General features: G+C 44.4%; 1 protein-coding gene across 2 annotated transcripts; it reads right to left on the bottom strand.

Annotated features, from left to right (window-relative positions):
- Positions 1-854: 854 nt before the first annotated feature.
- Positions 855-27,205, bottom strand: LOC306941503 (uncharacterized protein). Of its 2 annotated transcripts, none has more exons than XM_079527011.1 (10): positions 26,704-27,205; positions 18,102-18,348; positions 16,937-17,272; positions 12,074-12,120; positions 8,321-8,894; positions 6,983-7,068; positions 5,833-5,919; positions 4,766-5,654; positions 3,891-4,093; positions 855-2,087 (listed from the first exon to the last, which is right to left on the bottom strand). In XM_079527011.1, exons 1-10 carry the CDS (start codon positions 26,903-26,905, stop codon positions 1,174-1,176), a joined length of 3,585 nt encoding a protein of 1,194 aa, XP_079383137.1. In that variant the 5' UTR covers positions 26,906-27,205; the 3' UTR covers positions 855-1,173. The 2 variants fall into 2 exon arrangements, with proteins under 2 accessions (XP_079383137.1, XP_079383138.1); XM_079527012.1 differs by having other exon boundaries at positions 16,937-17,260.
- Positions 27,206-27,859: the final 654 nt, after the last annotated feature.

Genomic DNA, 27,859 nt, shown 5'->3' with positions numbered 1-27,859 from the left:
AATGGTGATTTTTAAAAAAAATAAATAAATCTTTTTTTTTTTTGTAATAATTTGGGGACCCCCTAAAATAATTTGGCGACCCCCCGAGGGGGCGCGACCCACGGGTTGAGAACCCCTGACATAGACCACGTTCATGGAAACAAAAGGCAACAAATAGCCATGTTCAAAGGCAATAAAGAGGGCCCAAGATCTCGCCCAGGGCCCTACGGACCAGCTCTGGTCTTATGTCCAAGACAAATACACCGGACGGGAAATAGAGCAGCATCAGACTGAAGGCAGCTGTGAATGTGTTCTACTTCTACTACACAAAGGGTGGAGTCTGCCATAGCTGAATGGGTAGAGATCCAACCACCTGGGAAATCAGAAGGTTCACCCCTTTGCCCGCCCAGTCTATGTGTCGAAGAGTCCCATAGCAAGATACTTAATACTCAGGCGCTGTCTTGTATATTTGGAGCCCACTGCTCCTAATAGTTAGGGTAAATGCTGAGGAGAAATTGTGCAAAGTACAGCGACAAATACCCCAACAACTACTACTAAAGGTAACCAAGTCATTTATTATTAGAGGTATATGTTGCCTGAGTCATGCTCAGGAGGGTTACTAACCGATCTGAAGACAGTGGACAAGCCTCAGAGCAAGGCATTGGAATCCCTGAGGAACTCATGCAGCCACTTCATCCACATGGAACATAGCGACAAAGACAAGCCACCCCATGTGGCATGATCAATAAGGCAAATATTGATAATACTGCATTCATTGTGCAAAACTTTAGTTACCTGAGAGCCTTCCACCAAAAGTCCTTTCAACTATCCAGCTCTCGTTGTGACCTCGGGTCCATCTCAGACTTTACTTCTTCTGGTGTACTTCCCACCAAAGCACTAGATTTGTAAATTATTGAGAATTGTAAATAAATGACTTGTCATTGTCACGAAGATTTAAGATCAATTATGATCACGTTTGTTCTTTATAAGATACAGTACCAGGTGTCAATCCAGGCGCTGTCTTTTATAAAAGCATTTGTTACTATTTAACAAACAGGGTTTTTTTTCCTCCTATACGAAAGATATCCCCGTTGACCAAAAACTTTGCCACAAATAGGTTTCCCCCCTGTATGAATGCCTCTCCATCTGTCCAGAGCAACCTTCTGACCAAAGCCTTTGTGACAAACGGTACAACTACAATCTCTTTCCCTTTTTTGCCATATGACTGGTCATATGTCCGACCAGAGCAAATTTGCGGCGAAAGCTTTTGTCACAAATTGTGCAACTAAAGCGCTTTATTGCTGTATGAGTCCTCATATGTAAATGCAGAGAGCTCCTTAGACCAAAGACTCTATCACAAACTGTACAACCAAAGGGGTTGTTGCCTGTGTGCATCGTGACCATGTGTTCATGAAGATGCTCTTTTTCATTAAAGCTTGCGCTGCAAATTATACAACTAAATGGTTTTTCACCTGTGTGAATTCTCTTGTGTCTGTTCAGATTATCCCTGTGACGAAATCGTTTACCACAAACCGCACAAGTCGTCTTCCCTCGAAACGTCATCTTGGATTTATTGTTGCTCAAAGACAATCTTTGTCCTTTTAATTTGTGTCTCCCGCGTGATTTCAGCGATTTTACAGCCTGCGGTGCTTCCCTGGTCTCCTCCCACTCACTCCCACCGTCTTCGGTGCCGTGCGAACTTGCTCCAGAGTCCTCTACCTCGGCTCGTGTTTTCCCGCGTCCGGTCGAGGAGGTCCCGCCTCCGGTCTCCTCCCACTCGTCGCTGTTGTCGCTGTCGGATTCAGAACAGCGCAGACCGAGGGGCTGCCCCTCGCCAGTCGGTTGCGGCGCTCCACCGTCCTGTGTTTCGCTGGAGGTGCTGGACAGAGGCTCTGTCCAACTGTTGTCGTTGTAATCTTCACTCGTCGCCGCCGGTAATGTCAACGTTGAGCAATGAGCCTCCTCTGGCCTTTTGGCTAGCTCCTCCTCCTCCTCCCGCTGCCCTCGACTCTGGGGAGGAGGGGCTGGTTCCTCCTGGACCAAAATGGGGCTCCTCTGCTGCCGTTCCGTGGAAACCACCTCTTTACAGACAGGGAGGTGCAGGAAGTCTAGGCAAAAACAGAATAATAAATGAGAGTGAACCATTAAATGTTTGAACTTTATCCACCTTTTTCTCCGATTTCTGGCTGGTCAAGTCCCCATAGTCTATCCGTAGAACAAGGACCACTTCACCACTTTTCAACCCATCTTCATATAATAGGTCCTCACTATTGATCATGATAAAATGGCACATTTTTTTCCTACTCAGTCTGTGTCTCATAGGAGAGCTGTGGGCAGTTCTGAAACCCATCCACCAGTGACATCATCGTATCAGAATGTCTCTATCATAACTCTCTATCAGAATGTCTCTATCATAACTCTATCAGAATGTCTCTATCATAACTCTATCAGAATGTCTCTATCAGAACTCTATCAGAATGTCTCTATCAGAATGTCTCTATAATAACTCTATCAGAATGTCTCCATCATAACTCTCTATCAAAATGTCTCTATCATAACTGTATCAGAATGTCTCTATCAGAATGTCTCTATCATAACTATCAGAATGTCTCTATCAGAATGTCTCTATCATAACTCTATCAGAATGTCTATCAGAATGTCTCTATCAGAATGTCTCTATCAGAATGTCTCTATCAGAATGTCTACCAGAATGTCTATCAGAATGTCTCTATCAGAATGTCTCTATCAGAATGTCTATCAGAATGTCTCTATCAGAATGTCTCTATCAGAACGTCTCTATCAGAATGTCTCTATCATAACTCTATCAGAATGTCTCTATCAGAATGTCTCTATAATAACTCTCTATCAAAATGTCTCTATCAGAATGTCTCTATCATAACGCTATCAGAATGTCTCCATCATAACTCTATCAGAATGTCTCTATCATAACTCTATCAGAATGTCTCCATCATAACTCGCTATCAAAATGTCTCTATCAGAATGTCTCTATCATAACTGTATCAGAATGTCTCTATCAGAATGTCTCTATCAGAATGTCTCTATCATAACTATCAGAATGTCTATCAGAATGTCTCTATCAGAATGTCTCTATCAGAATGTCTCTATCATAACTCTCTATCAGAATGTCTATCAGAATGTCTCTATCATAACTCTCTATCAGAATGTCTATCAGAATGTCTCTATCATAACTCTATCATAACTATCAGAATGTCTATCAGAATGTCTCTATCATAACTCTCTATCAGAATGTCTATCAGAATGTCTATCAGAATGTCTCTATCAGAATGTCTATCAGAATGTCTTTATCAGAATGTCTCTATCAGAATGTCTATCAGAATGTCTATCAGAATGTCTCTATCAGAATGTCTATCAGAATGTCTCTATCAGAACTCTATCAGAATGTCTATCAGAATGTCTCTATCAGAATGTCTATCAGAATGTCTATCAGAATGTCTATCAGAATGTCTCTATCAGAATGTCTATCAGAATGTCTATCAGAATGTCTATCAGAATGTCTTTATCAGAATGTCTATCAGAATGTCTATCAGAATGGCTCTATTTTTACAAAAATGTTTAGATTTTTATTATTGTGAGAACAATGGCTTCCATTTTCGCATTGCAACTTTTCAGGACTAGAAACCCTGCAGTTTCTATTAGCTTGGATTCTCCATCGATGATGTCACTGGTGGACTGGTTTCTGAACTGCCCACAGCCCTCCTATGAGACACAGACTGAGTAGAAAAATAATTGTGCCATTTTATCATGATTATTAGTGAGGACCTATTATATGAAGATGGGTTGAAAAGTGGTGAAGTGGTCCTTTAACGGTAGCTGCACGTTTCTACGACAAATGTTGGGTAGTTTTATGCTCCATGCTGTCTCAGGCCCACCTGTGTTGCTGCTGGACTGGTTGTCCTGAGAGTCGTGGGTCTGGAGGACGTCCATGCTGGTGCTCAGAGCAGCGAGCGCCATCGTCACCTTGGCCTGGGTTCTCTCCTCGTCACTGTCACTCTCACTGTCGTCAAAGTATTCCATTTTGCTGATGCTGCCATCGACAGCCACCCCGCCGCCCTCCTTGTCCTCGATGGCCAAGCTGTAACTCAGAGAAATAGAGTTTGAAATGACTTGGGACCAAGTTGAAAAAGACATGTCCAGATAGTTCTTGAATATTATAGTGTCCAGTATGTGACCCATTTTGTCTAGAGCTGAGTCGTCCAGGGTTTTTGCATTTCATATGCAAGCAGGGAATCATAGCAAAATAATGATATATTGGTTAATTAGATTGAGTGAATAGTTTTTAGACTACAGTTTATGGAACTGAAGTCACGTTAAAACTCTTAAGTGGAGAAAACACCAATTGAATGGCTCACATTCAGAGTTAGTCCTACTAATCTATCTATCCCAGGCTTTCCCAAACTGTGGTGCGCGGATGACCAGTAGGGGGTGCGTGACATGAAAAGGGTAATGGCGGATGGTTTATGGTGTTATTGGTCACAAATGCCAAAAAACGCGTCCAAGGCTAAATTAGTGTTAAAACGATCGAGTAGAAATCACAGATTTTAGCGCGAGTTTGCAACATTATGGACGAAACTAGCTCTATTCTTATATCTTACATGTCGATTTAAGCTCTGGCATTTAGGATAGAAAAATATTTTTGAGTTTTTTCTGCTTTGCCGAACAATGGGCAGCCGCGAGAAGACTGACATTACAGAGGTCAACCAAAAAGGTCGACATAACGATAACATGACAGATGTGTGCTGTTTACCGACTGCGTTTGACCAGTGGAGCGGTCAAACCCTCGAGGTGCAGGTCGCTCGCCTGTCTGTCCAACACCTTCTTCTTAATCTCGGCTGCCTCTCTGGCCAGGTCTTCCATGCTGCGCTCCGGGATGTCCGGGATGGTGACGGAATGTACGGACACTGCTGCTGCTGCTGGGGTTTTCCTCCGCCTCCCCCGTAGTTCGAGGCATTCAAAATGAGGTGAGGGATTCCTGGGCAAATACCGGCCGTCGGAGGCCCTGCGGACGAACGATGCAGACGGGATGTCCGCGGCGGATTCCGCTGGGAGCTGCTCGGTGTGTGTCAGCCCTTCTGAGAAGAGTGGTGCACCCGGGGAGGAAAGGGGCTGGGAGTCCTCCTCGCTTCCTCCGGGCTTGATAGAGTATTTTTCCAGGATGCTGAAGTCCACGATGAGAGCGGGCGGCGGATGCACGGCCATCACCTCAACTGGAGGAGGATGTGTGGCTTCCGAGTACAGTTCGCCCTGGGCAGAAGAGGTCAGAGAGTCCTTGCTACCTCCCGGCTCGGATTTGGAGTCTTTAGCTAGGACACTAGAGTCCATACTAAGAGCAGAGGATGGCTGCGGCGTCATCATCACCACCTCGGTGGGAGATTCCGCCGGAAGCTGCTTTCCGGCGCCTGTCAGCCCTTCTGCGCAGAGGTCACCCCGTGTGGAAGAGGAGGAAACGGACCGGGAGTCCATGCTACCGCCAGGCTCGGCATTAGAGTCTTTAGCCAGGATGCCGGAGTCGCGAGAGGCCGAGGTCGTCTCCGAAATGTAAGAGACCATCGTGGTTGGCGTCAGGTTGCTGTCAGGTGAGCCTCTGTCTGATGGCTGGCCGTCCTCTACATCTTTCTGTACTGATGTTTCCTCATCTGTGGGTGGGTATGAAAAACACAGTTTAACATAGATTACGCAGTTAACGGCGTGGTACGCAGATGCTAACCACCATCGATTGAAAAACTAATTATTAAACTGCTTTCACATGTACGAAGCTAACTTGAGTCCGTTTCGCAAAGAACAGGTGGTTAACATTACAATACTCTTCCATACCAGAGGCAGAGAATCCAAGGAAATCCTCCTCGTTGTCGTCCTCTTCAAACATTTGTTGGAGATGTTGATGGAGTTCTCTGTCCATGGCTTCAGTTGGAGCACATTGGAGAGAAGAAAACATCATCAAATGTCTCACTTGTGTCTCAGACACACACACAAACACACGCTGTTTTGTGTTGCAGCGCGTTGTTGCAGCGCGCGCGTGTAGTGTTGTTGTTCTTATCCAACAAATACAACAAATTGTATTATTTATTTTATTAAAAAAAGATAAGTGTGACCCCAAGTGGTCAAAGTTGGCGCCTATTACCGGTATATACAGTACATTGCAGCCTAAAAGATGGGAGGTGGGAGAACATGGAAGGGAACCTCTTTGTCTTCTATGAGACTTATAGGCCCTATATGTTTGTCCACGCTAAACCCCTTATCCCTACACTTCTTTACCATTTTGAAAAACATTTTTGAATAGTTCCAACTAGCCGATCTACAATGACACGTTGTGAGCTTGTAGATTGGCTATTTAAACTATTCAAAAATGTTTTTTTTCTAATTAGTAAAGTCTGGCTCTTTGATAAACAGCTACACGTCTATGTGGTAACTAACATTTCCGTCCAGCCGTACAGTGTTTGACTTAGTTTCTGAGGCACATCGTGACACACTTTGCCTTTTTTTATTTTTATCCCACGATTTTGCAACCCAGTTTTTTCACCCAGTGCCAATTATCTAATGTAATCCTGAGCGCTACACTTCCTCTGCCAACCTGGGGGGGGGGGGGGGGGGGGGGGCAGCGGACTGACCTCATGCCTCCTTCCATGCATGAGGATACCAAGCTGCTTCTTTTCACCTGACAGGGGGGAATTTCCCTGACCGGACGTAGCGCGTGGAAGGAACACGTTATTCCAACCAGTTCCTTTCCCCTCCATCAGGCGCCCCGGCTGGCCAGGGGGAGGTAGTCTAGAGACCAGGATTACTGCATGTTTTTGTGAGGGTACCTACCCTAGGGGACACAGAGAGAACATGCCAACTCCACACAGAAAGGCCCTTTCGCCAACCCCACCTCGGGTATGGGCACTGATGACGCGGAGGAGGGAACACGCCCACTTTGCCTTTTCATCGTTGTGGCAATATCAATTCCACACGGTCACAGCCTTACCGGTGTCGCTGCTGGCCTGGCTGTCCCGACTGTCGCTGGCATCCGGCGTGGTGTCCTTCTTGGCCTTGGCTCGGGTGGCCCAGGACCTGGCAGAGGAGAGCGGACTCGAATGTTATATCAACACAAAATCACCAGCAGGTTACTTATCAAGACCATGCAATGGAGCCTACTGGACCTACTGATCTTGTCGTCATTGTCGGACATCGCGTTTGGCGCGTTGTCCGACTGTTAACGCCTATTACTAAGCCTAACCCTAACTCCAAGTATCTAACCCTAACCTCAGTCTTAAAGGGGAGTTTCGCACAGGCTGTTTTCTTACCGTATATGAAGACACGTATCCATTTGTCACCAAAAAAACTAAACAAAACATGCCGAGCGCTCCATACCAAATCTTATTCAATCGCGCAATTTGTTTTACTTTTTGTTTACATCCGTCAGCAACACTCCATGCAGTGACCGCTTCCTCTTCTACGTGTGCAGACGTTAGACCCCTCCTACGCTTTTCTTAAAGGACCAGCGCCCTATATGTTTTTTTTTTTTTTTATATATATATATATCTTTTTTTTGGTCAATATACATATTATCAACATGATTTTGTAAAAAAAAACAGTTAGGAAGAAATTCCCCTTTAACCCTACTGGCCACATAGGTAAACATACAGTAATAAAGCAAAGTTGTTGTATAGCGCAATTTCACTATGTTTTTCGCTTCGGCGGCAGTCATTTCACTTCCGCGTTTCCTAATCGCAGCCAGTAGGCTCCAGTACAGCCTATACTGGCTCTTGGTGGTCTTGATGAGTAACCTACTGGTGATTACGGGTTGATAACATTCAAATCGGGTGGCGAGGAGAGGCAGGTGGTGGTGGTGGTTTTAGTGACTTGGCCTCGGCAGGGGCGGATGAGGCCACAGACACAGGAGGAGACAGAGAGGAGAATAGACACATGCCTGACAAACAACCGGCTCCAAAAGGAATACAGCCGATACAGTGATTTCCTACATGCTACAGCAAAAAGAAAAGGTGATCTGTGATAAAGTTTGAGGTGTAATTCAAAGAAAGAAAAGGACATAAATTGATACCGTCATCAAGACTCAAGATTGAAGACATTAGGACCATGTCTGAGGCTGGAAAAGATTCAGAATCAGATTACCTGTATTTAATTATATCACAATATATTCCACAATATTTAGAGGTCGTCAATGGTTTGTGACCAAAAAGCAAGACATGACAAAGAGGCCGTATGTATGTATGCATGTATGTATGTATGTATGTATGTATGTATGTATGTATGTATGTATACGTATGTATACGTATGTATAGTATGTATGTATGCCGTTTACCTGTTGTGTGGTGGTGGAGGGTACCACTTCTTCCTCTTCCAGCCTGCCTCTCTGGCCAGGGCCATGCTGCGCTCCATGATGTCCTTGATGGTGACGTGGCACAGCGACAGCAGGGACGGGTGCAGCACCGTGTGGTCCCGCACGCGCACCCTCCTCCTGCCGCCACCCAACTTCATGCCCCTCCATCCCCTCGCGGCCAGCGCCGCCAGCGTGGCCGGCTTCGCCACCGCGTTGCTACCGGCGGCGGCGGCATTTCCGGCCGCCACTCCAGAGGGTCGTAGGCGCCAGCGGCTGCCTGCTGCGTCAAAGGAGGCTTTCTTGGGCCGGACGCCGCCGGGCTGCCGCCGGTACTTCTCGCGGCTGGAGGTGGTGCTGCTGCTGCGGGTGAGCGGCGCGGAAGGGATGTTGTCGGCCGGAGGCTGCCGCTCTGTTCTTCTCAGCCTTTCTGTGTAGAACTGTCCCCTGCCGTAGCAGGACGGCTGCTGCCGGATTCTCACCGAGTCGTCGGAGCCAGTCGGCGGCGTTGATTTTGGGTTGCCGACGACGTGTCTGCTTCTGTCCGATGTCTGCTCAGCTGTGGGTGGACATGAAGAAAAACACATGATGACACGACTATGTATGTATGCATCGTCAGAGAGTACTGAACATGTCAATGAGGTGCTTCAACTAGAGTTAAACCTGGTTTCTGAATGGATTATGGAAAATGAGCTGAAGCTGAATGTTTTTTAAACTAATTAAGCCTCACTTTGCAGGGTGCTATGATTGAGCAGGTTAAAGAAGTTAAACTGTTAGGTGTCACTATTGACGGAACAGTCATGGTCCACTCAGATCAATAATACAGTGGTGAGGATGAGTAATGGCATCTATGCCATTAGATTACTATTAGAAGGAGTGCTCATCTGCTGCCTAATACAACAATCAGACTAGTCATAGAATCTATAGCTCTGTCAAAGGACTACTGTCCTGTTAGTGCATCAAAGCAAGAACTTAGTAAACTTCAGCTTGCTCAGAACAAAGTGGCAAGACTAGCACTTCATTGCTTTGTTAGGACTAGTGTGCATGGCTGAGGGAAGTAGGGGTGCTGGGGGGGCTGGAGCACCCCCTCCCCCCAGGCACAGCCTCCCCTCGGACAGGAGGGGGGAAATAATAATAATTTTAATCAAAACAGATTTCTGTTACTAGGCTTAATAAATATGCTGTATCACAGTATCAGCACCTTATCCTGGTTAATTGCCTGTGTCAGTTTGCTCATGCATGTGGAGAGGGAAAGTAAAAGCCACTTTTCTGCGTGAAATTGCACAAAAATGCGTGTGCACGAGGCGCGTGCACGCGCATTTTGCGGCGCGCTCTAACGTGCGCACCCCCTACTGAACGTTCAGCACCTCCTAGTGTAAACATCTTCCCGCGGCCCTGCTAGTGTGGATGCTATGCATTCCTGTCTGTCATGGTGGATGAGGGTGAATGAAAGGAAAGGACTGGAATACAGCCTTATTCTGTTTTTAAAGGATGTGCATTCCTCACAGAAACCCTTCAGTTTGTTTCTACAGCTATTACCTGCAAATGAAAGACATGATTATAATACTAGTGAGAGGAGATTAAGTTTGCACACCAGGTCTTTTGTTTCATAGAGATACCTGAAATAAAAGTTTGGAGCTCAAGACCTGGTGTGCGAACTGCATCTCCTCTCACCTGTACGTATTTTTGTTCAGCACCCGTAGAATGTTTTGAAATGTGCGTGCTTTCCCGCTGGATCCTATGATTATAATACTAGACATGCACTAAATGGCCACTTTACTTTCCCTCTGCCCAAAACCAGTACACTTAGGAAAACAGTCATGTACAGAGCCATTGCATACTGGCAAGTGGTCCCCCCACATTTGACTCTAACAAGAAATACGTTTTGTTTCAAAAGGAAACTTAAGGCAGCAATAGTCAGAAAGGAAATTATATTAGAATAGGTTATTATTATTTTTGGTATTTTCAGACTGACAAATCAGTTTTTTTCTTTTTTCTTTTAATTTGACTGTTAATATAAAATTTGTTCTCTAGGTTTGTGTGTTCGTTCACCAACATTGATCATGCTGTACTGCATTTTATGATTTGTATTGTGATGTTATTGCCTGGACCCCAGGAAGAATAGTCTCCACTACGGTGTAGACTAATGGGGATCCTTAAGAAACTAAAATATAATAAACATCACATCATATACGGTACACTGTTCTCCCTGTGCTCCTTCTGCGATCTGCAACAGTACTCCTTGATGATTTGCGCATGCGCACTGCCGTTCACTTCCTTGTTTGCGGCTCGAAAATAATCTCTCCTAATCTAGGGAACTCTCCATGGTTTTGACCAGATGGGGCAATGTTCCGTCTTCATTTCTGACTTAAGGATGCCTCTAGTTTGGAATAGTAACGCTTCTAGAGAGACTTTAGTGTGACCGGTGTGAGATAAGAATGGAAGATTATGCCTCCCGGTTTTGGTGGGGAACGGAAGGAAGGGCTTTTCAGAATAAGATCCGCTGGCACTCGCTTATTGTGAAAGATGCTGGCAGCATCCGATGTGTTAACCCATTCTGACCTGAGATCAGATTCTAAAAATGTCTTCTACATCCTGACGGTTTTCTGAAAAACCCATGTTTCTATGTCAGTGGTTCTTTGATTTTTCAAAAATAGCAGACCTACAAGCTCATAGCGCGCCACTCGGTGGCGCGCTATGAGCTTGTAGATCTGCTATTTTTCAATAGCTAAAGCATAACACCAAAAGGGGTTCCCGCCCCAAAATGGGTTAATTGTGTGGAATATGACGACCAGAAGTGTTTCGCCCATATGCATGATTGTGTGACGGGCCAACCACACAATCATGATTTCTAGTAGTCGGCCGCAAACAGGCCAACAAAAGTTTGCAGGAGTGGCTCATTTTGAACAAAATACCTCGGACCAAATCTCTAGTCAGGGGTGAAGTTGCAACACTTAATTTGGTTTTGGTGAGCGCTCACACATTCAAAGGCCCTTAAAACTAGAATCCAGACCTCCCAAAACAAACTGGTCAGGCTCCTACTTGGCCTCACCCCCCGAACCCACCTCACCCCTGCCCACTTTGACAGACTGTCATGGCTTAGGGTCGGCGACAGAGTACAGCATCTTGCAATGGGTCTGGTCCACAAGATTCGATACTCCACCAAGATACCCATGTACCTGTGTAGATACTTCCTTAATGTTAACGAAGTCCACACCCACAACACCAGAGGGAGTGCAACGAACCATGTTCAACCCAGATTCGGCACAAACAAGGGACTAAATTCTTTTCGCTCCTATGCCACCAAAATGTGGAACGCCCTACCAACAGTCATTAGGACATGCAAATCCCTTGACTCCTTCAAAACCGCTCTCAAAGGGCACCTACGGATGGCTGCAATTCGAAACTGGCCTCCGTAAAATCTGAATCCCCCCCCCACCCCTTTTCCCCTTTTACCTCCATTATGATGAATTCCTGTACTGTTCTTTGTCTATATAGAAGTGTCTATTTGTACGTCTCTAAATGTTTTGATGAATTGAACATGGTGGACCCTGTTGTAAACAAGTGTAATGCTTAATTGGGTCGTCCACTCACAGTTAACAGCCTTTGTATTGAGTTTGTGCTTGAAATGTACTGTAATTCTGCAAACTGTTAATAACATTTTCAATCAATCAATCAAAAGAAGGTGGGAGAAATAGGCAAGACAACATAAACGTGGTGGTAGTGAAAACCCCATACCGCTGGTATCCAGCTTGGCGTGCTTCTTGGTCTGGATGGGGCTGAACCTGGGAGAGGGAGATGCACACAGACAAACTTGTAAGTCGGAGTTATAACTTTCAGAGTGCAATAAACACAGTGTAGAAATATAAATGTGTATCAAAAATGTCAGAAATTGGAAAAAAAGATTGAGAATCGCTGAACTAAACTATGCTGAAATCCCAATCTATAGGCCTACTATAGTGTAACAACTTCAGTGCTTGCTCTAAATGACTCAATGTGGTTGCTTTGGCACCCTCTCAAAGTTACAGACCGGATTTGATTCAATCACAAGCAGTCAGATGTACTGAACAACATATTTTATTTATAATAATTATATTACATAATAGTACAGTAGACCTATATACAGCATTACAATTACATTAATTATATATTACTAGTCCTTATACCCGTTCAAATATATGAATTATGTACAGTGTGGGTACAGCAATGTAATAGATCCTAATCCTATTATTGATGTATATGTATTGAAGTTTGTCATTCTGAGGATGTGAGGGTAGCGCGGGGATGTTGCACAGAGAACTGTGACCCGTTGGAATGAGTTACTGCTTCCCAGCATGCACTGGGTCACAACTGTGATCCATTAAAGAGCGACATGCAAGTGGTGTCGTGTTAGGCAGCTATCGGAGAGAGTGGGAGGAGAGTGGGCAGAGAGTGGGTTGCTCCTGGCTATGTGCGCACTGCTCTGTCCACTGTTGATCTGGGGGAGGGTAGACAGGAAGCGGAGCAGAGGACTGAGCCAAGACCACAACAATTGTCAGCGAGTAAAGTCACATCCCAGACGGTAAAAGACCACAGCATGTCAGCGAGTAAAGTAAAGGAACAGCTCTACCAGGCAGCCATGCTGAAGCAGCCTGTGATAAAGTTACACAGAATAGAGAAGGAACAGATCTACCAGGCAGCCATGCTGAAGCAGCCTGTGATAAAGTTACACAGAATAGGTATGTGAATGTTTTGTCACTTTTATTTAATCTTCAACAGACTGTGTGTGTGTGTGTGTGTGTGTGCGCGCGCGCGCACACGCACGCACGCACGCACGCACGCACACACACACACATATTAGAGATCTATGTCTTTTGGACAAAGATCTCTTTGTAAAGCAGCAGGACGATGTTTTTTAGCAGCTCAACCACTGAAACCACTACAAACGTCCAACACATATACTAAAGCAAAAAGCCACGAGAGGTCTCAGGTTACCGGGTATTTTACAATGGCTGGGGGCGTAGGCAGACCCGAGGCGCAGCCGAGGGTCTTCTACCCTCTCAGTGAGGGTCCCAGTTCTTTGGAACCACAACAGCTGCATGTGTGGCTGGAGTCTCCACCAGAGCACATGGGCTGAGGATTCCAGTTTGGAACAACACTTTCTCGATGGACAGCAAGAATCTCCAGCAGAGCCCCAGGGCTCTAGCATGGTTCCCAGCCTGATTCACTGTATTCCGTGAGTGAGTACCACAGACGAATAACAGTCTAAGTCCACACTATTGATCCATAATATATAAATGATAGATAAGGGTTCAGGACAACAAGGCCTTTTCGTGGAGGGGTCAGTCTGAAATTTGGACTTAGACTGTTTTTCGTCTGTGGTACTCATTTGTTTTGTCAAGCAAAGTGAAAAAGAAATAATCATGGAACGCAGAAAATTACTCTGGAAACCAGGCGCACAGGGCTTTTATAAGATTTATTTATCAAAATTATATCTATTTCCAGTTTTTAGTGATTAATTACTAACTACGAAACGGTGACTTGTATCACTCGGCATACGGCAGAAATGGATTCAGCACATAAAAATCATATAGAAACAACACATTGTGTACAATTATTTATCAGAATTATAGCCATTTCCAGTTTCAAAAGGATCATCTTAGATGTACAGTCAAACACCTGCACATGTTTGGATATGTACTAGCCTATGTTCATGCCTATTTATTTATTATGTCTGTTCAGATCGTGTATATTGTGTATTTTGCCCTGCTACTAAAAAGTAGGACTTTGGTGATGTGTTGTATTTATTCATAGGTACTTTGAGGTGTATTTTGGATGTTGTATTTGCTGGTCCAAAATGTAACATTGACGATGTGGTATTGAAGTGTAATTTTATTTCTTCCTCTTGGCCAGTTCCCACATAGTGATTAATTATGCTAATGACTCAATTTCTGACTAAACGGTGTGTCGTATCACTCGGCATACTGCAGAAATGAATTCAGCACATCAAAATCATATAGAAAAGACACATTAAGTAACTTTCCTCAAATGTCATCAGGGTCATTTTCTGAACGTTTTTTTTTTCTTAATTTGGGAACTAGTCTAATTGTAAATATGGTCGCTAACGTGGTTTAGCAACTAGCACTTTGACAGCACCGTCACTTTCCCTTTCAGTTTCACATGTGATTACCGGTACGTTGTTTACAACTGAAACAAACTTCCTGTGCTCTGACTTCCTCTTCAAAATAAGAGTCACTTGTAATGTTTAGTCAACACTAGTTTTATTTCCAAGTCTACTTACAGGACGTTAACATCTCACTTGAGGGCCTTTTGAGTGCCTGTCAGGATTCTCTAAATTCCTGTCTCAGCTGTTGGTATACGCAAATGCGCCTTGTGTGCATTTGATCTGCCGCGCAGCAAACGTTTTGACGATGTATGCGTACTGGCGTACCAGTTATGTGCAGAGCTCGTAGTAATAATGCATTTAAAAGAGATTCTTCACATTTTTTTCCTCTCTCCTCATTCTCCATCCCAGATGTCGTTCCTGCCCAACTCAAACATATCTACAGTAGAAAAAGACATCTCAACCAACACCAGATAATTCATACAGGCTTGCAACCCTACCACTGTGACCAATGTGGGAGAAGGTTCAGCAGGAAATTTAATCTCCAATGTCACCAGAGAATTCACACAGGAGAGAAGCCCTACGCATGTGACCAGTGTGGGAAATCGTTCATCAGAAGAGGTGATCTCACAAGTCACCAGAGAATTCACACAGGAGAGAAGCCCTACGCATGTGACCAGTGTGGGAGTAGGTTCAGAAACCACCACCATCTCAAACACCACCTGATAACTCATACCGGAGAGAGGCCCTACACCTGTGAGTGTGACCAGTGCGGGAAATGGTTCAGCACCATTTTTACTCTCAGACATCACCAGAGTAGAATTCATAGAGGAGAAAAGCCCTACCACTGTGACCAGTGTGGGACATCGTTCAGCAGAAGCAGTGACCTTACAAGTCACCAGAGAATTCACACAGGAGAGAAGCCCTACCACTGTGACCAATGTGGGATACGCTTCAGACAGGGAAGTCATCTAAAAATTCACCAGAGAATCCATACAGGAGAGAAGCCCTATGCCTGTGACCAGTGTGGAACTAGGTTCCGCCACAACAGTGTTTTCAAACACCACCAGAAAATGCATACAGGAGAGAAGTCCTACTACTGTGACCAGTGTGGGAAACGGTTCAGCATGATCTGTACTCTCAAAAATCACCAGAGAATTCACACAGGAGAGAAGCCCTACCACTGTGACCAATGTGGGATGCGCTTCAGACAGAGCAGTACTCTCAAAATTCACCACAGAATTCATACAGGAGAGAAGCCCTACCACTGTGACCAGTGTGGGACATCGTTCAACACAAGCGGCGAGCTCACAAGTCACCAGAGAATTCACACTAGAGCGAAGCCATACCACTGTGAGCAATGTGGGATAAGCTTCAGGCACAGCAGTGCTCTCAAAGAACACCAGAGAATTCACACAGGAGAGAAGCCCTACGCCTGTGACCAGTGTGGGACTAGGTTCAGAAGCAGCAGTAACCTCAAACAACACCAGATAACTCATACCGGAGAGAATCCCTACACCTGTGAGTGTGACCAATGTGGGAAATGGTTCAGCACAAAAACTACGCTCAGATGTCACCAGAGAATTCATACAGGAGAAAAGCCCTACCACTGTGACCAGTGTGGTGCATCGTTCAGCACAAGCAGCAAGCTCACACTTCACCAGAGAATTCACACTGGAGAGAAGCCATACCAATGCGACCAATGTGGGATAAGCTTCAGCAACAGCAGTGATCTCAAAATACACCAGAGAATTCACACAGGAGAGAAGCCCTACGCCTGTGACCAGTGTGGAACTAGGTTCAGCACCAGCAGGGTTCTCAAACAACACCGGAGAATTCACACAGGAGAGAAGGTTCAGCACCAACAGTACTCTCAAAAAACACCAGAGAACTCACACAGGACTATCAAAAGATGTCATGTAGTCAAAGAACAGGCAACACTGGTGTAGCTGATCTACAAGCTCCCTCGTGACATGAGCTTGCACATCAGCTATTTGCGTAAACAAAAAACAACAATCTGAGTATACAGTAAATGCATTAAATATGTCCTATTTTAGCCATGGTACATTATTTAATATTCATTCAATTCAACCAGGTTTTTGGTTAATAAAGCCTAAAAGAAAACTAGAAATGTAATTTCAAACCCATAAACTTATTTGCCATTTTTTACTACTTTGAAAAACCAACGATGTAGATTGGCTCGTTGAACTATTTAAAAAAAAAATAGTAAAACATGACAAATACGTTTAGGGATAAGAGGTGGTGCAAATTAGGGCCCTTGTGGCTCTATTTCTGTTACTATACCTCTTATCCCTAAACTTACCATTTTAAAAACATTGAAAAATTGTTCAAATAGCCAATCTACATCAAAACGTTGTAAGGTTGTGGATTGGCTATTTGAACTATTCAACAATGTTTTTGAAAATAGTAAAAAAGCGGTAGTCCTACCGATAAGCCCTAGTCTACAAAACATGGCAGAGAGAGTCTGAGCCGATTACCGGTCACACGGCTTCTTCTTCTTCTTCATCATCATCTGCCCTGCCTCTCCTCGGTCCATCATGGCGTCCACCGGGGTGCTTTCCATGAAGTCCTGGACGGTGACGTGGCATGGCAACAGGGAGAACGGGTGCGGCAGACTCTCCTTCGGCTTGACAACAGGTGCTGCTGCCGCGTTGGCCAAGGAGGGACTTTTGGATTTTGCGGCGCCGGCCGCCACTGCAGGGGGTGGGCTGCTGCTGCGGCTGCCGCTGTCTGCCGTGTCGGTCTCGGACGAGGCCTTCTCGGGCCGACCATGCCCCCGGTACTGCTTGCAGGCGGAGGCCCTGAGGGTAGGGCTGTCACAATTATTGGAGATAAATCGGTAATCGTCAGAATCGTGTCCATGTTGAAAAATGTCCATACATTTTTCAAAAACAGCATAAATTGCAGATCTACAAGCTTACAACATGTTACAAAGTGATGTGTTGTAAGCTTGCAGATCAACTATTTACGCTATTTTGCTAATTTTTGGAAAGGAGAAACATGATTTGTCATGATCTGCCCTGTGCAATTTGTGACTACAAAGCCAAAAAGAAACACAAATTCTAACGTTGCAATGTTCAATGCAAAAAAAAAAGAAAAACACAATAAAATCATTAATCAATTAACAACAATCAACAATGAATCCTCAACTTAACCGCCTGCCCGCCGCAAACGAGGAACACGAGGGTGTAAATGAGTACCCTAGTCCGCCAAACCCGAGATTCTCGGGTTTGTATTGTTTAATCCATTTTTTGATCGGATCGTAATGCTAGCTGCTGTTGCTAACCGCATCAACACAGTGGGACACTGTGGCCGCGGCCATTTTGAACATGCGCGCGCATCCACTTCCAGTCTAAGCCCACCATTCACAGCTCTGTATCTCAGAAACGACATTGAGGGGCCGTTTCTGGTGAATACAAGGGTTTTCAATGGGCTGTAGCAGGCGGGCTGACACTCGCGGTCGCCTTTTTCCACCACCGACCGACAACAACATCCGGGCATGAGACCACACATAGCAGTTTGTCATTGTAACATGCGATTTTGGATATTTGGATCTTCAAAGTAAGTGTTGGCAATACGCTAGCGAGGGATTAATTAATGCTGGCGGTTAAAGTATTAAATGTGTAATCGCGACAGTCCTACCTGAGGGATGGGATGTCCACGGGAGGCTCGGGGGGACGATGTGACGCTCGAAGCTGCTGCTCTGCGCTCGACGTCAGGCCTTCCGGGTGGAGTTCACCCTGGGAGGAGGAGGAGGAGGAGGAGGAACAGGAGTCCTTTCTACGTCCAGGCCGGCCGTTGCAGTCTCTTCCCAGGACGCTGAGAGCAGAGGACAGCCGCCGGGTACTCGCCGAGTTCCAGGAATCAGAGGTGGTTGTCTCTGAAATTACTAAAGATAAAACGACACCATAAATTACATTAACCTGCGACGTTCCCCAGGTTCCCAAATCACACTCATTCATGCGGCTAATGATGTCGGTGTCGATTTTGACGGCAAAATTTGATTGAGTTTTAGTCGTCGTCTTTAAAATGGAAGCTCACAACGTGTTGCAGCACGACACGATGGAGCTTGTAGATCTGCTATTTTGTTTTCAGAGCGCAACACCAGAGCGCAACCAAATATAAAATGACTTGTCTTTTAGTTATACTGGATCACTTCTCCAGTAGGGCCCTCCATAACATTTTACGGTATTCCAGTTTATAGCTGACGAAATTGTCAATATATTTAGTCTTAGTTTTAGTCATTGTAGGTGAGTTAGTTCAGTCAGATATACCCGAGGGGTTTCATGCTGTGCTCAAGGGTGCATACTATACCCTTTTTGAAACTAGCTCCTCGCCAATCGTCCTACACACACGCCCTCTCTATTATTTATATATCCATGTTCAAAGCTAGTTTCAAAAAGGGGGAAGGGGTTAATATGCTGCATTACTATGTGGGTGTATTCAGTGTGGAAGGCCCACATGTCATTCGCAGTCAGCTGACCAATTGGGCGGTGTATTTAAGCTCACCTAGTCGCCCTGGGCAGACCGAAGACAGAAGAAGACAGACAGAAGAAGCTGTCTTTTACGTCATTTCCGAGTTTTTAGACAGCTGGTGGATGGAAACGAAACTCCACCCCCGCAGCTGACTGACGCGACGGACAGATTCCCGGAAACGCTCTCCTCCGAGGTGGAGCTTCTTTTCCATCCACCAGCTGTCTAAAAACTCGGAAATGACGTAAAAGACAGCTTCTTCTGTCCACGGCTGTGCGCTAAGGTCTGGGGGATAGACTACATGCTTCTTCCTGCCTTCCTTCTGCTTATGGTTCCTGGTTGTTATGTGATGTTTGCTCCCACCGCCACCCCAGCACCACCGGTGGGCTCTGCTATTTCTCTTCCCCATGGGGGGGTTGTTATTGTATATCTATCTCCCTAGATATATTTAGCAGAGCCGAACGCCAAGATAAAATATTATATGCCCACTTGTATTCTCATTCTATCATAAATATTGGTTAAATCTATTCGCGAGTTATCTGACTGAAATGATATTACTTCATCATAATTATATAATATATACTGTATATTAAAGGAGCATTCAGTGATTTGGAAAAAACCCTGGTCCACCCGGTAACAAGATGTGCACATGCACACGCTCTACAGTGGGGGAAGTACAACAGACCAACAGCACGTGCACCAATGCCCGCCCCACTCGATCATGATTGGAGAAAGGCTCCTCTCATCCTGATTGGATGAAGGCTTTGCCACCCAAAGCCCAAACCGAAACTAGGGTTTTTTGACCCCAGGGGCTCACTGGGGACAGGGAGGAACTTATGTGGTCAGCACACTTTATAGTAGGGAGGATTATCCAAAAAAATAAGAAAAAATAAGTGATATTTGAATTAAGTGAAATCACTGAATATACCTTTAAGTTTTTGTCTGTGAAAAAAGCTAGCCGACGGACATTCATAGGATGTGCCTTCACTGATATTTCCACACTTAAAAAAACAACACTGATAAATGATCTCTCCTTTCCTAGGTGACGTGATTAACCAGATTAACCCATTCAGACCTGAGGCTGATTCTACAAATGCCCTCTAAAATCAGTCGCTCACGCTTTTTTTGTGCCAAGGACCCCCAACTTGATATACATTTATATTATTTGGCCCCACCTGAAAATGTTTTGTGCCAGGGTAATATGGCTATTATATGTTTTGCTTTCTGATAACAAAAGTTCTCACCATGACCAATTCATTAATTGTAGCCTACTAGTAGTAGGCCCACTAACTCTTTCTTTTATTTTTTTAATGTTTTTTTTGTGGTTTTTGCCTTTATTTTATATGGAGGGACAGACAGTAGGCTGACAGGAAATGGGGAGAGAGATTGGGGGAAGACATGCAGTAAAGGCTGTCGGGATCGGGAGTCGAACCCGCGGCACACTGCCAGATTGGATTACCAGCCATGGTGCCTGGACCGCTGAGCCACGGCCCAGGCCCACTAACTCTTTCTACAAGCATACAGTACATCACATTGTGAGCTTGTGGAGCTGTTATTTTCACTGAATGTTTGCCCGAGGCGAAAACCACACCACCATGTGGTTAAACCGAGTCAACAATCACAAATGATGTAGCATGATTTGTTTTGTAGAATAAGACATGTGAATCCCTTGACTCCTTCAAAACTGCTCTCAAAGGGCACTATACAGACGGCTGCAATTCGAAAATGGCCCCCGTAAAATCTGAATCCCCCACCCGCTCCTTTTTCCCCCTCACTGTATATGTTTTTTTTTCTCCCCGTTATTTACCCCCTCTATGATGATTTCCTGTTTTTGGCTATATACACAAGTGTATATTTGTACGTCTCTATATGTTATGATGAATTAAAAAAGGTGGACCAATGTCAGATTCTGTACGAATATGGTATTTCGGGTGGCATTTTTTAAGCCTTTATTTGTGGAGACAGGAAATGCTGTTTCCACGTTAGCATAACAAAGTGGCAGTTACATGTATATACCTGCCACGTTTTTTTATGCTATGTGTGTGTGTATAATGGTCTCTATCGGGTGGAAACTTTTCAGAATCCAAATAGAAAAAAAAATAGCAAAAGTAGGAGATCTACAAGCTCAAAATGCATTGCTTCGTGCCTCGTTTCAAGCTTGTAGATCTGCTACTTTTGATACTAACTTTTGTGTGATGCTGTAGTATGAAGCAGTAGGCCATTAATTTAGGAAAAAAAGAAAGAAAAACACAAAAAGTTAGAATATGGAGATAAGAGGTTTCTGCCCGACAGCGACAAAACACAGAAGATATTTCTAGTTTTTGTTTTGTGTGTTTGTCTCCTTGCTCTCCCTCTCACTGCCCCCACTGCCCGTTTTCCTTTCGTTCCTGAAACCAACAGAATGACAGAGCTCGCACAAAAACGTTATCTCACCCTCCGGTTTACACCGCTAAACCTGGCTGTGTGAATCATGCGACAGTTACAGTTGGAGGCCATCGATATTGTCCTTTTCTTTTTGCTGAGGTTTGCGTGATCTGCGCAAAAGGACAGTTAACCCATTTTGGGCGGGAACCCCTTTTGGTGTTTTAAACATTGTTATAATTTAGCTATTGAAAAATAGCAGATCTACAAGCTCATAGCGCGCCACCGAGTGGCGCGCTACGAGCTTGTAGGTCTGCTATTTTTGAAAAATCGTGAAAATATTTATTTCAGAAAACTGGAGGATTTAGAAGGATTTTTTAAATTTTTTAGGTCAGGCCTAAATGGGTCAAATAATAAGGGACAATATCGGTGGCACCCAACTGTAGTCTCGCGTTACCAGACTGTTGCCTCTCTAAATTTCCAAATGCTTTCATCATACCGTCTGGAGCAACGGAGGAGCTGCCCGTCATGAGTAAAATATAAAGCGGAAGTGGAGACTCCTCCCCACTTCCATTTCGTCTTTAAAGTCGCGCAAATTTATCCTAATATTAATATAAATCATCTAAGCATTAGCCTATAGCATGATTCAGCATAGCCCTGAAAGTGTGAACACTAACATTTTCTTCTTTTTTTTTAATGTTTGAGTTGTACATTGCCATGATGTACTGTAAATGCAAATGTGGACAAGAAATCAAAAATAATTGATAATTCAAAATATGCTTATATTGTATGTTGAAATGGCTCCCAAAGTCACTCTTTTAGTACGATTTACTATTTGAAGACCTGAGTCCAGTCCGGGTTGTCTTCCAAATTAAAATGGCAAAATTAACAGGAAGATAACATTTTTATAAAAGAAAACAAACTGGGTTTGGTGTTGCTCTATGATGTCTGAATATTCTTTTGATTGATTGATTGATTGAAATATGTATTAACAGTTTGCAGAATTACAGTACATTTCAAGCACAACTCAATACAAAGACTGTTAACTGTGAGTGGACGACCCAATAAAGCATGACACTTGTTTACAAGAGGGTCCACCTTGTTCAATTCATCAAATCAACTTTCTTTGTGTTTGTTTAAATACTAAAAGAGTGACTTTAAGGAGCTGTTTCAGCATAATGTAGTCAATGAGGGGCTTATTGAATTGAATTATCAATTTGACCAAACTTTGTTGATTATCAACTAAACCTTAGAGTATGTAATGTATTTTACATAGCGCTATCTCTGCGGTCTGGAAGAAACCACAACATGTTCATTTTTCAGGAAATGGAAAAAATATAGATCAGCTCAAGAGTTAGGAGGTTTTTGAACCTCCTAACCTTTTTTTAAACCAACACATAGATAGTAAAGGGTAGCCTATTCAATATTGATTTATGGTTAGAAAAGAAAAAAATATATATATTTGAGTTGGGTGGTTTCTTCTGGATAGTAACAATATTACATTTGCAATTTGGTGCAACTCCGTTGTGTTGTTTTTGTCAGGTTTATTTATTTTTCAACAGTCTTTTAAGGCATAATTATGTAACTTTGCCCTACTGTGTTGTACATAACAAAACAATCATTACATTTCACCCATAATTTCTCTCTGGTGTTCTGCTCCAGAAACACATTGCCCTCTCGGTTTTCACGTTTGCTTTGGTAGATAGCCGGGGATGTTTTACCAAAACAAACAGTGAAAACACCAACAGTGGCTCTCCTCCATGCAGTAGCTGATAACTGCTGAGGGAAACGATTGGTGTATAGGCCTATACAACATTGAATAATTGTTTTGTTATGCAAGGCCAAAGGCACATGCTATTCCTGGGATGTAACACAAGTTGTTATTAGTAATTAAAGTACATATGGGTCATGGTGGTGGAGACAATAAATTGATTAATTAATAATCATGTTTTATCGACTAACTCGACCATTTCGTCCTGACTTATTAAGTCAATTGTGTGATAGGGGCGGCGGTGGCTCAGGGGTAGAGTGCCTGGATGGTAACCGTAAGGTTGCCAGTTCGAACCCGGGCTCCCGCAGAGTTACTGTCGAAGTGTCCTTGAGCAAGACACTGAACCCCTAATTGCTCCCGATGTGCTAGTTGGTGCCTTGCATGGTTTCCGCTGCCATCGGTGTATGTATGTGTGTGTGAATGGGTGAATGTAATGCACAATCTCTGTAAAGTGCCTTGGATAAAGGCGCTATATAAATGCACCATTTGATATACTATACACTTTACTCTATCAGTGGTACCCTAGGTGTGTGTGTGTGTGTGTGTGTGTGTGTGTGTGTGTGTGTGTGTGTGTGTGTGTGTGTCGGGGGTGCAACCGATACCGATCGATATATATATATATATATATATATCAGTATCGGCCTCCGATACGCCTTCATGAACGTATCGGAGATCGGCTACCAATCCACGCCCCGATACAAGAGGGAAAAAAGTATTTGTTGCCAATGGTCCTACAGTATGCGGTATGTGTAGTGAGTAGAGACTATACAAACGCGACTACAGAAAGCCACAAAAGTACAACTGTTGAGTTGTGTGGAGGCTCCACAGCTGTGCGGTGTGACATTGACGAGATCGTCTTGTAAAATTCATTCTTCTGCCCTCCTTTATTTAACTTGTACATGTAGCTATGTGTGCTGCTTGCCGCTATGTGTCTAAAATGAAATCAAAGTCCTTTGTATCTATTATCGTACGATGAAGAGATGTTTGCTCTCATACAAAATAATTCCTAAAATGCCGGTGTCCTTACAAGTATAGTACCAATAGTACATCTTCTGTCCTGTATTAACACGCAAATGTGTGAAAAATGATGATGATGATGAAGTGGTCGGGCGTAGTCAAAATCTGACTAAATATAATTGGCTCAGTTATCAAACTGAGGAACAGCTCACAAAAAGTGAGTTTGTTTACTTAGCCTCTCCATGCCCTGGCGATGCTACAGCTGTTAGGAACTACTCCTGTGTGAGCAACATGTGTCTCAAAAGTGGCAAGGACTGAGTAGTTGAATAGAATAGAATCAATGACCGCATGCCAAAGCTGGCGAGAGTGTCTCTTAATGGGCCATCAGCGGTGCAGGTGGGGGAGGGGGTGTGTGTGTGCACTGTGCAGCAGCATTAAGGGGGCCAGGAAGTATGAGTTTCCATTTTAACCGCACGCGCGCATGCACACACACACACACACACACACACACACACACACACACACACACACACACACACACACACACACACACACACACACACACACACACACACACACACACACACACACACACACACACACACACACACACACACACACACACACACACACACACACACACACACACACACACACACACACACACACACACACACACACACACCCGTGAGGGGCCCTCTTACATGCATTCATCATGATGGAAAATAGACGTAAATTATGCCTATTTGCTCACTATGACCTAAAATTCTCCATTCATTGCCAATGGAAATTTGAAGTCTGTGTAGGACAAAAATAGACACCAGGCCGATTTGCTCAGACTATGACGTAACATTTTCCATTCAACATTGTCAATGAGAATGTAATGTTTGTGTAGGACGGAAATCTACACTAATAGCTGAATATAGGAGAGGCTAGCGCCCTTCAAAAATAATGCTAATGCACGTGTTGTATTTACATTTCTTGCTATGTAAAATATTGGATATCGGCAAAATATCAGGAAATATACAAATTAAGCCTGTATCGTTGCATCCCTAGTGTGTGTGTGTACACAGCTTAGGTACACAGTAGACTTCCCACTAGCCCCTCTCGGAACCCTACGTAAAGTTTGCTGACACTGAGTGCTCGTGATATGTTTCAAAAGAAGCATATAGGAGCTATAGGAGACAACGGAAACCTCAACGAATTTTCCTTTGGCGCAGAAGCCGTTAAGTATTTTTAATCTTAAACAATCTTTGTTTGACCGTTTTGGCTGCTGTGAAATTCTCTCTTCCTTCCTTGATTTCCTTATTGACATCCCATTGTACCGCCTCCAGCACGGGGCTGGCGAGCTGCGCGTCCCTACGTTCCTGCCTCTGATCTACTCTGTCGCAGCTAGCCAGCCCCGTGCTGGATCACCCGCTTCGAATGGGATCAGTGTATTGAAACGGGGAAAATCAGGTGCAATCAGGCCTTTCAATAGACTGAGTAGACGTCTACCCGTCTACTCAGGTGCTCAGTAGGTTGATTCCTTCCGATTGTGTCGGTTGATCTGTGCAGTTTAATGCATCGCATGCAGCTACTGGAGCGGTGCCGTGTCGTTAGTCAGAAGGTTCCTTGTTCCGAAATTACTATCCCTATCTCTAATCCTAACCTAAACATAACCGCAAGCACGGGAGCAGTGCATCTCTAATCCTAACCTAAACATAACCGCAAGCACGGGAGCAGTGCATGTTCGATGTTACGGCTGCATTGAAAGGAATGATCACCTACTGAGCTCCAGTAGCTGCATGCGATGCATTAAACTGCACAGATCAACCGACACAATCGGAAGGAATCAACCTACTGAGCACCTGAGTAGACGGGTAGACGTCTACTCAGTCTATTGAAAGGCCTGATTGCACCTGATTTTCCCCGTTTCAATACACTGATCCCATTCGAAGCGGGAGGCTGGATGCGGTACAATGTCAATAAGGAAATCAAGGAAGGAAGGAAGAGAGAATTTCACAGCAGCCAAAACGGTCAAACAAAGATTTAAAATACTTAACGGCTTCTGCGCCAAAGGAAAATTCGTTGAGGTTTCCGTTGTCTCCTATAGCTCCTATATATGCTTCTTTTGAAACATATCACGAGCACTCAAACAGCGCAGCACGGCCGCAACGGAGGTTATGTACAGCTGCGTCCTATAGTGGGCTTACGAACTGGAGAGGGACCCTACGTAAAGTCATCCAAATGTCAGCAAACTTTACGTAGGGTTCCGAGAGGGGCTAACTTCCCACCTAAATGTGTTAATAAAGCATCATCAAAATAATTTCATGTGTTATGTTGGCCTATTCAAAAGATAGCAGATATACTGCACAAGCTGCAGTACATGTGCTATTTTGGAAAAATGTTTGATATTTTGTCTAAACATAAATCTTCTCTCCTGGAGTTCCCTCCTGGGCCCTGGCAAACACTTTTTGGATGGGGGCTCGTGCCTCCGTGGCGCGCGCGCGCGCACGCACGCACGCACACACACACACACACACACACACACACACACACAATTTAAGATAAGCACTGATTTGCGCACCATTAGCCTACCAACCAACCTCTTCTCTGCTGCTGCAGTTATACTTTACTTTAAAGTTATACTTTGAAGTGTGGTGTGTTGTACAGTTGTACTTTGCACCATGTTCCACCAACCTGCTCTGTGCAGTGTGACGCGTGGCTTCAGCAGCTCGTCCAGTATCCTACGCTGAGTCTCGATCTGCAGCTTGGAGCTCACGTCTCGATCCTCGTACTCTGTCACGGTTCTCTCCACGAGCCCGCAGATCTGCTCCGCCGCCGCGGAGAGGACGGAGTGGATCGCAGACGCCAGAGTTTGCTGCTGCATCACGGATGCCATAGCGATCACTGATCACTCAGTGATCAGTCAACTAATATATGCATGGAAAGAAGGGCTAACAAATAAAGCTACGGGTAAAAGTAGCTGGCAATAACAACACGGAAGACACCCACGAAAGACTTGAGGAAGACGGAAGTTAAGATTCGTCAATAAACACGTACACCGTCTCTGACTGTCACCCACGCACTCTCACACACATAGATAGTAAATACCGCATGCATTGCTCAGAGTCACCACACGCACACACCAAAGAGCAAAGACTGACTAGTGAAACAAGACACGAAACTTCTGTGTGTGACGTAGGCCTATAGCCTCTTCCGGAGACCAGAAGTAGGAGAAGTGAGCGTGATAACATTGTATCTTCTTAATTGCATCTGATGATGCACGTCTCGAGTCGACAGTACACCTATGCAACTATATGCATCTCACACACCGAATTTGATTTGATTTTGGTCGCTCGTTGGCGTGAGAAAAGTCAGCAAAAGTGTATGTCCATGATAATTATATAGCACCCAGACAGACTCCCCACTGTCCCCAGAGGTATGGCAAAAATATCGACAGCCATTTAAAAAGAAAGAAAGAAAGAAAGAAAGACTGTAATGGTGTTTTTCCAACTGTCCAACTCACACTCGCCAGGAGATGGTGCCAGATAATCTGTTTTCAAACGTAAGGGCTGCCAATGGAAACACTAGATGAAGTGATTCCCAACCTGGGGTCCGGGCCCGCCGCACGGGGACCACCAGTGGTCCTTTATATGGGGTTCGGGTTCCAGCCGGTCCTCTACTAAATCAGCATTATTATTATTTACATTCAAGTAAATACAACTACAGAATATTTGAATGACTATTTTGGCTAGTTTCACTGTTATAGGCCTATCTACACATAGGCCTATACACACTAGAGATAACAATCATAACAGTGAATTCTGAACCAATGGGGTATTGGCCATGGCAG

The sequence above is a fragment of the Electrona antarctica genome, assembly GCF_951216825.1.
Source record: "Electrona antarctica genome assembly, chromosome: 17".
NCBI classification, from domain to species: Eukaryota; Metazoa; Chordata; class Actinopteri; order Myctophiformes; family Myctophidae; genus Electrona; species Electrona antarctica.
This window is presented reverse-complemented; position numbering and strand designations above follow the sequence as displayed.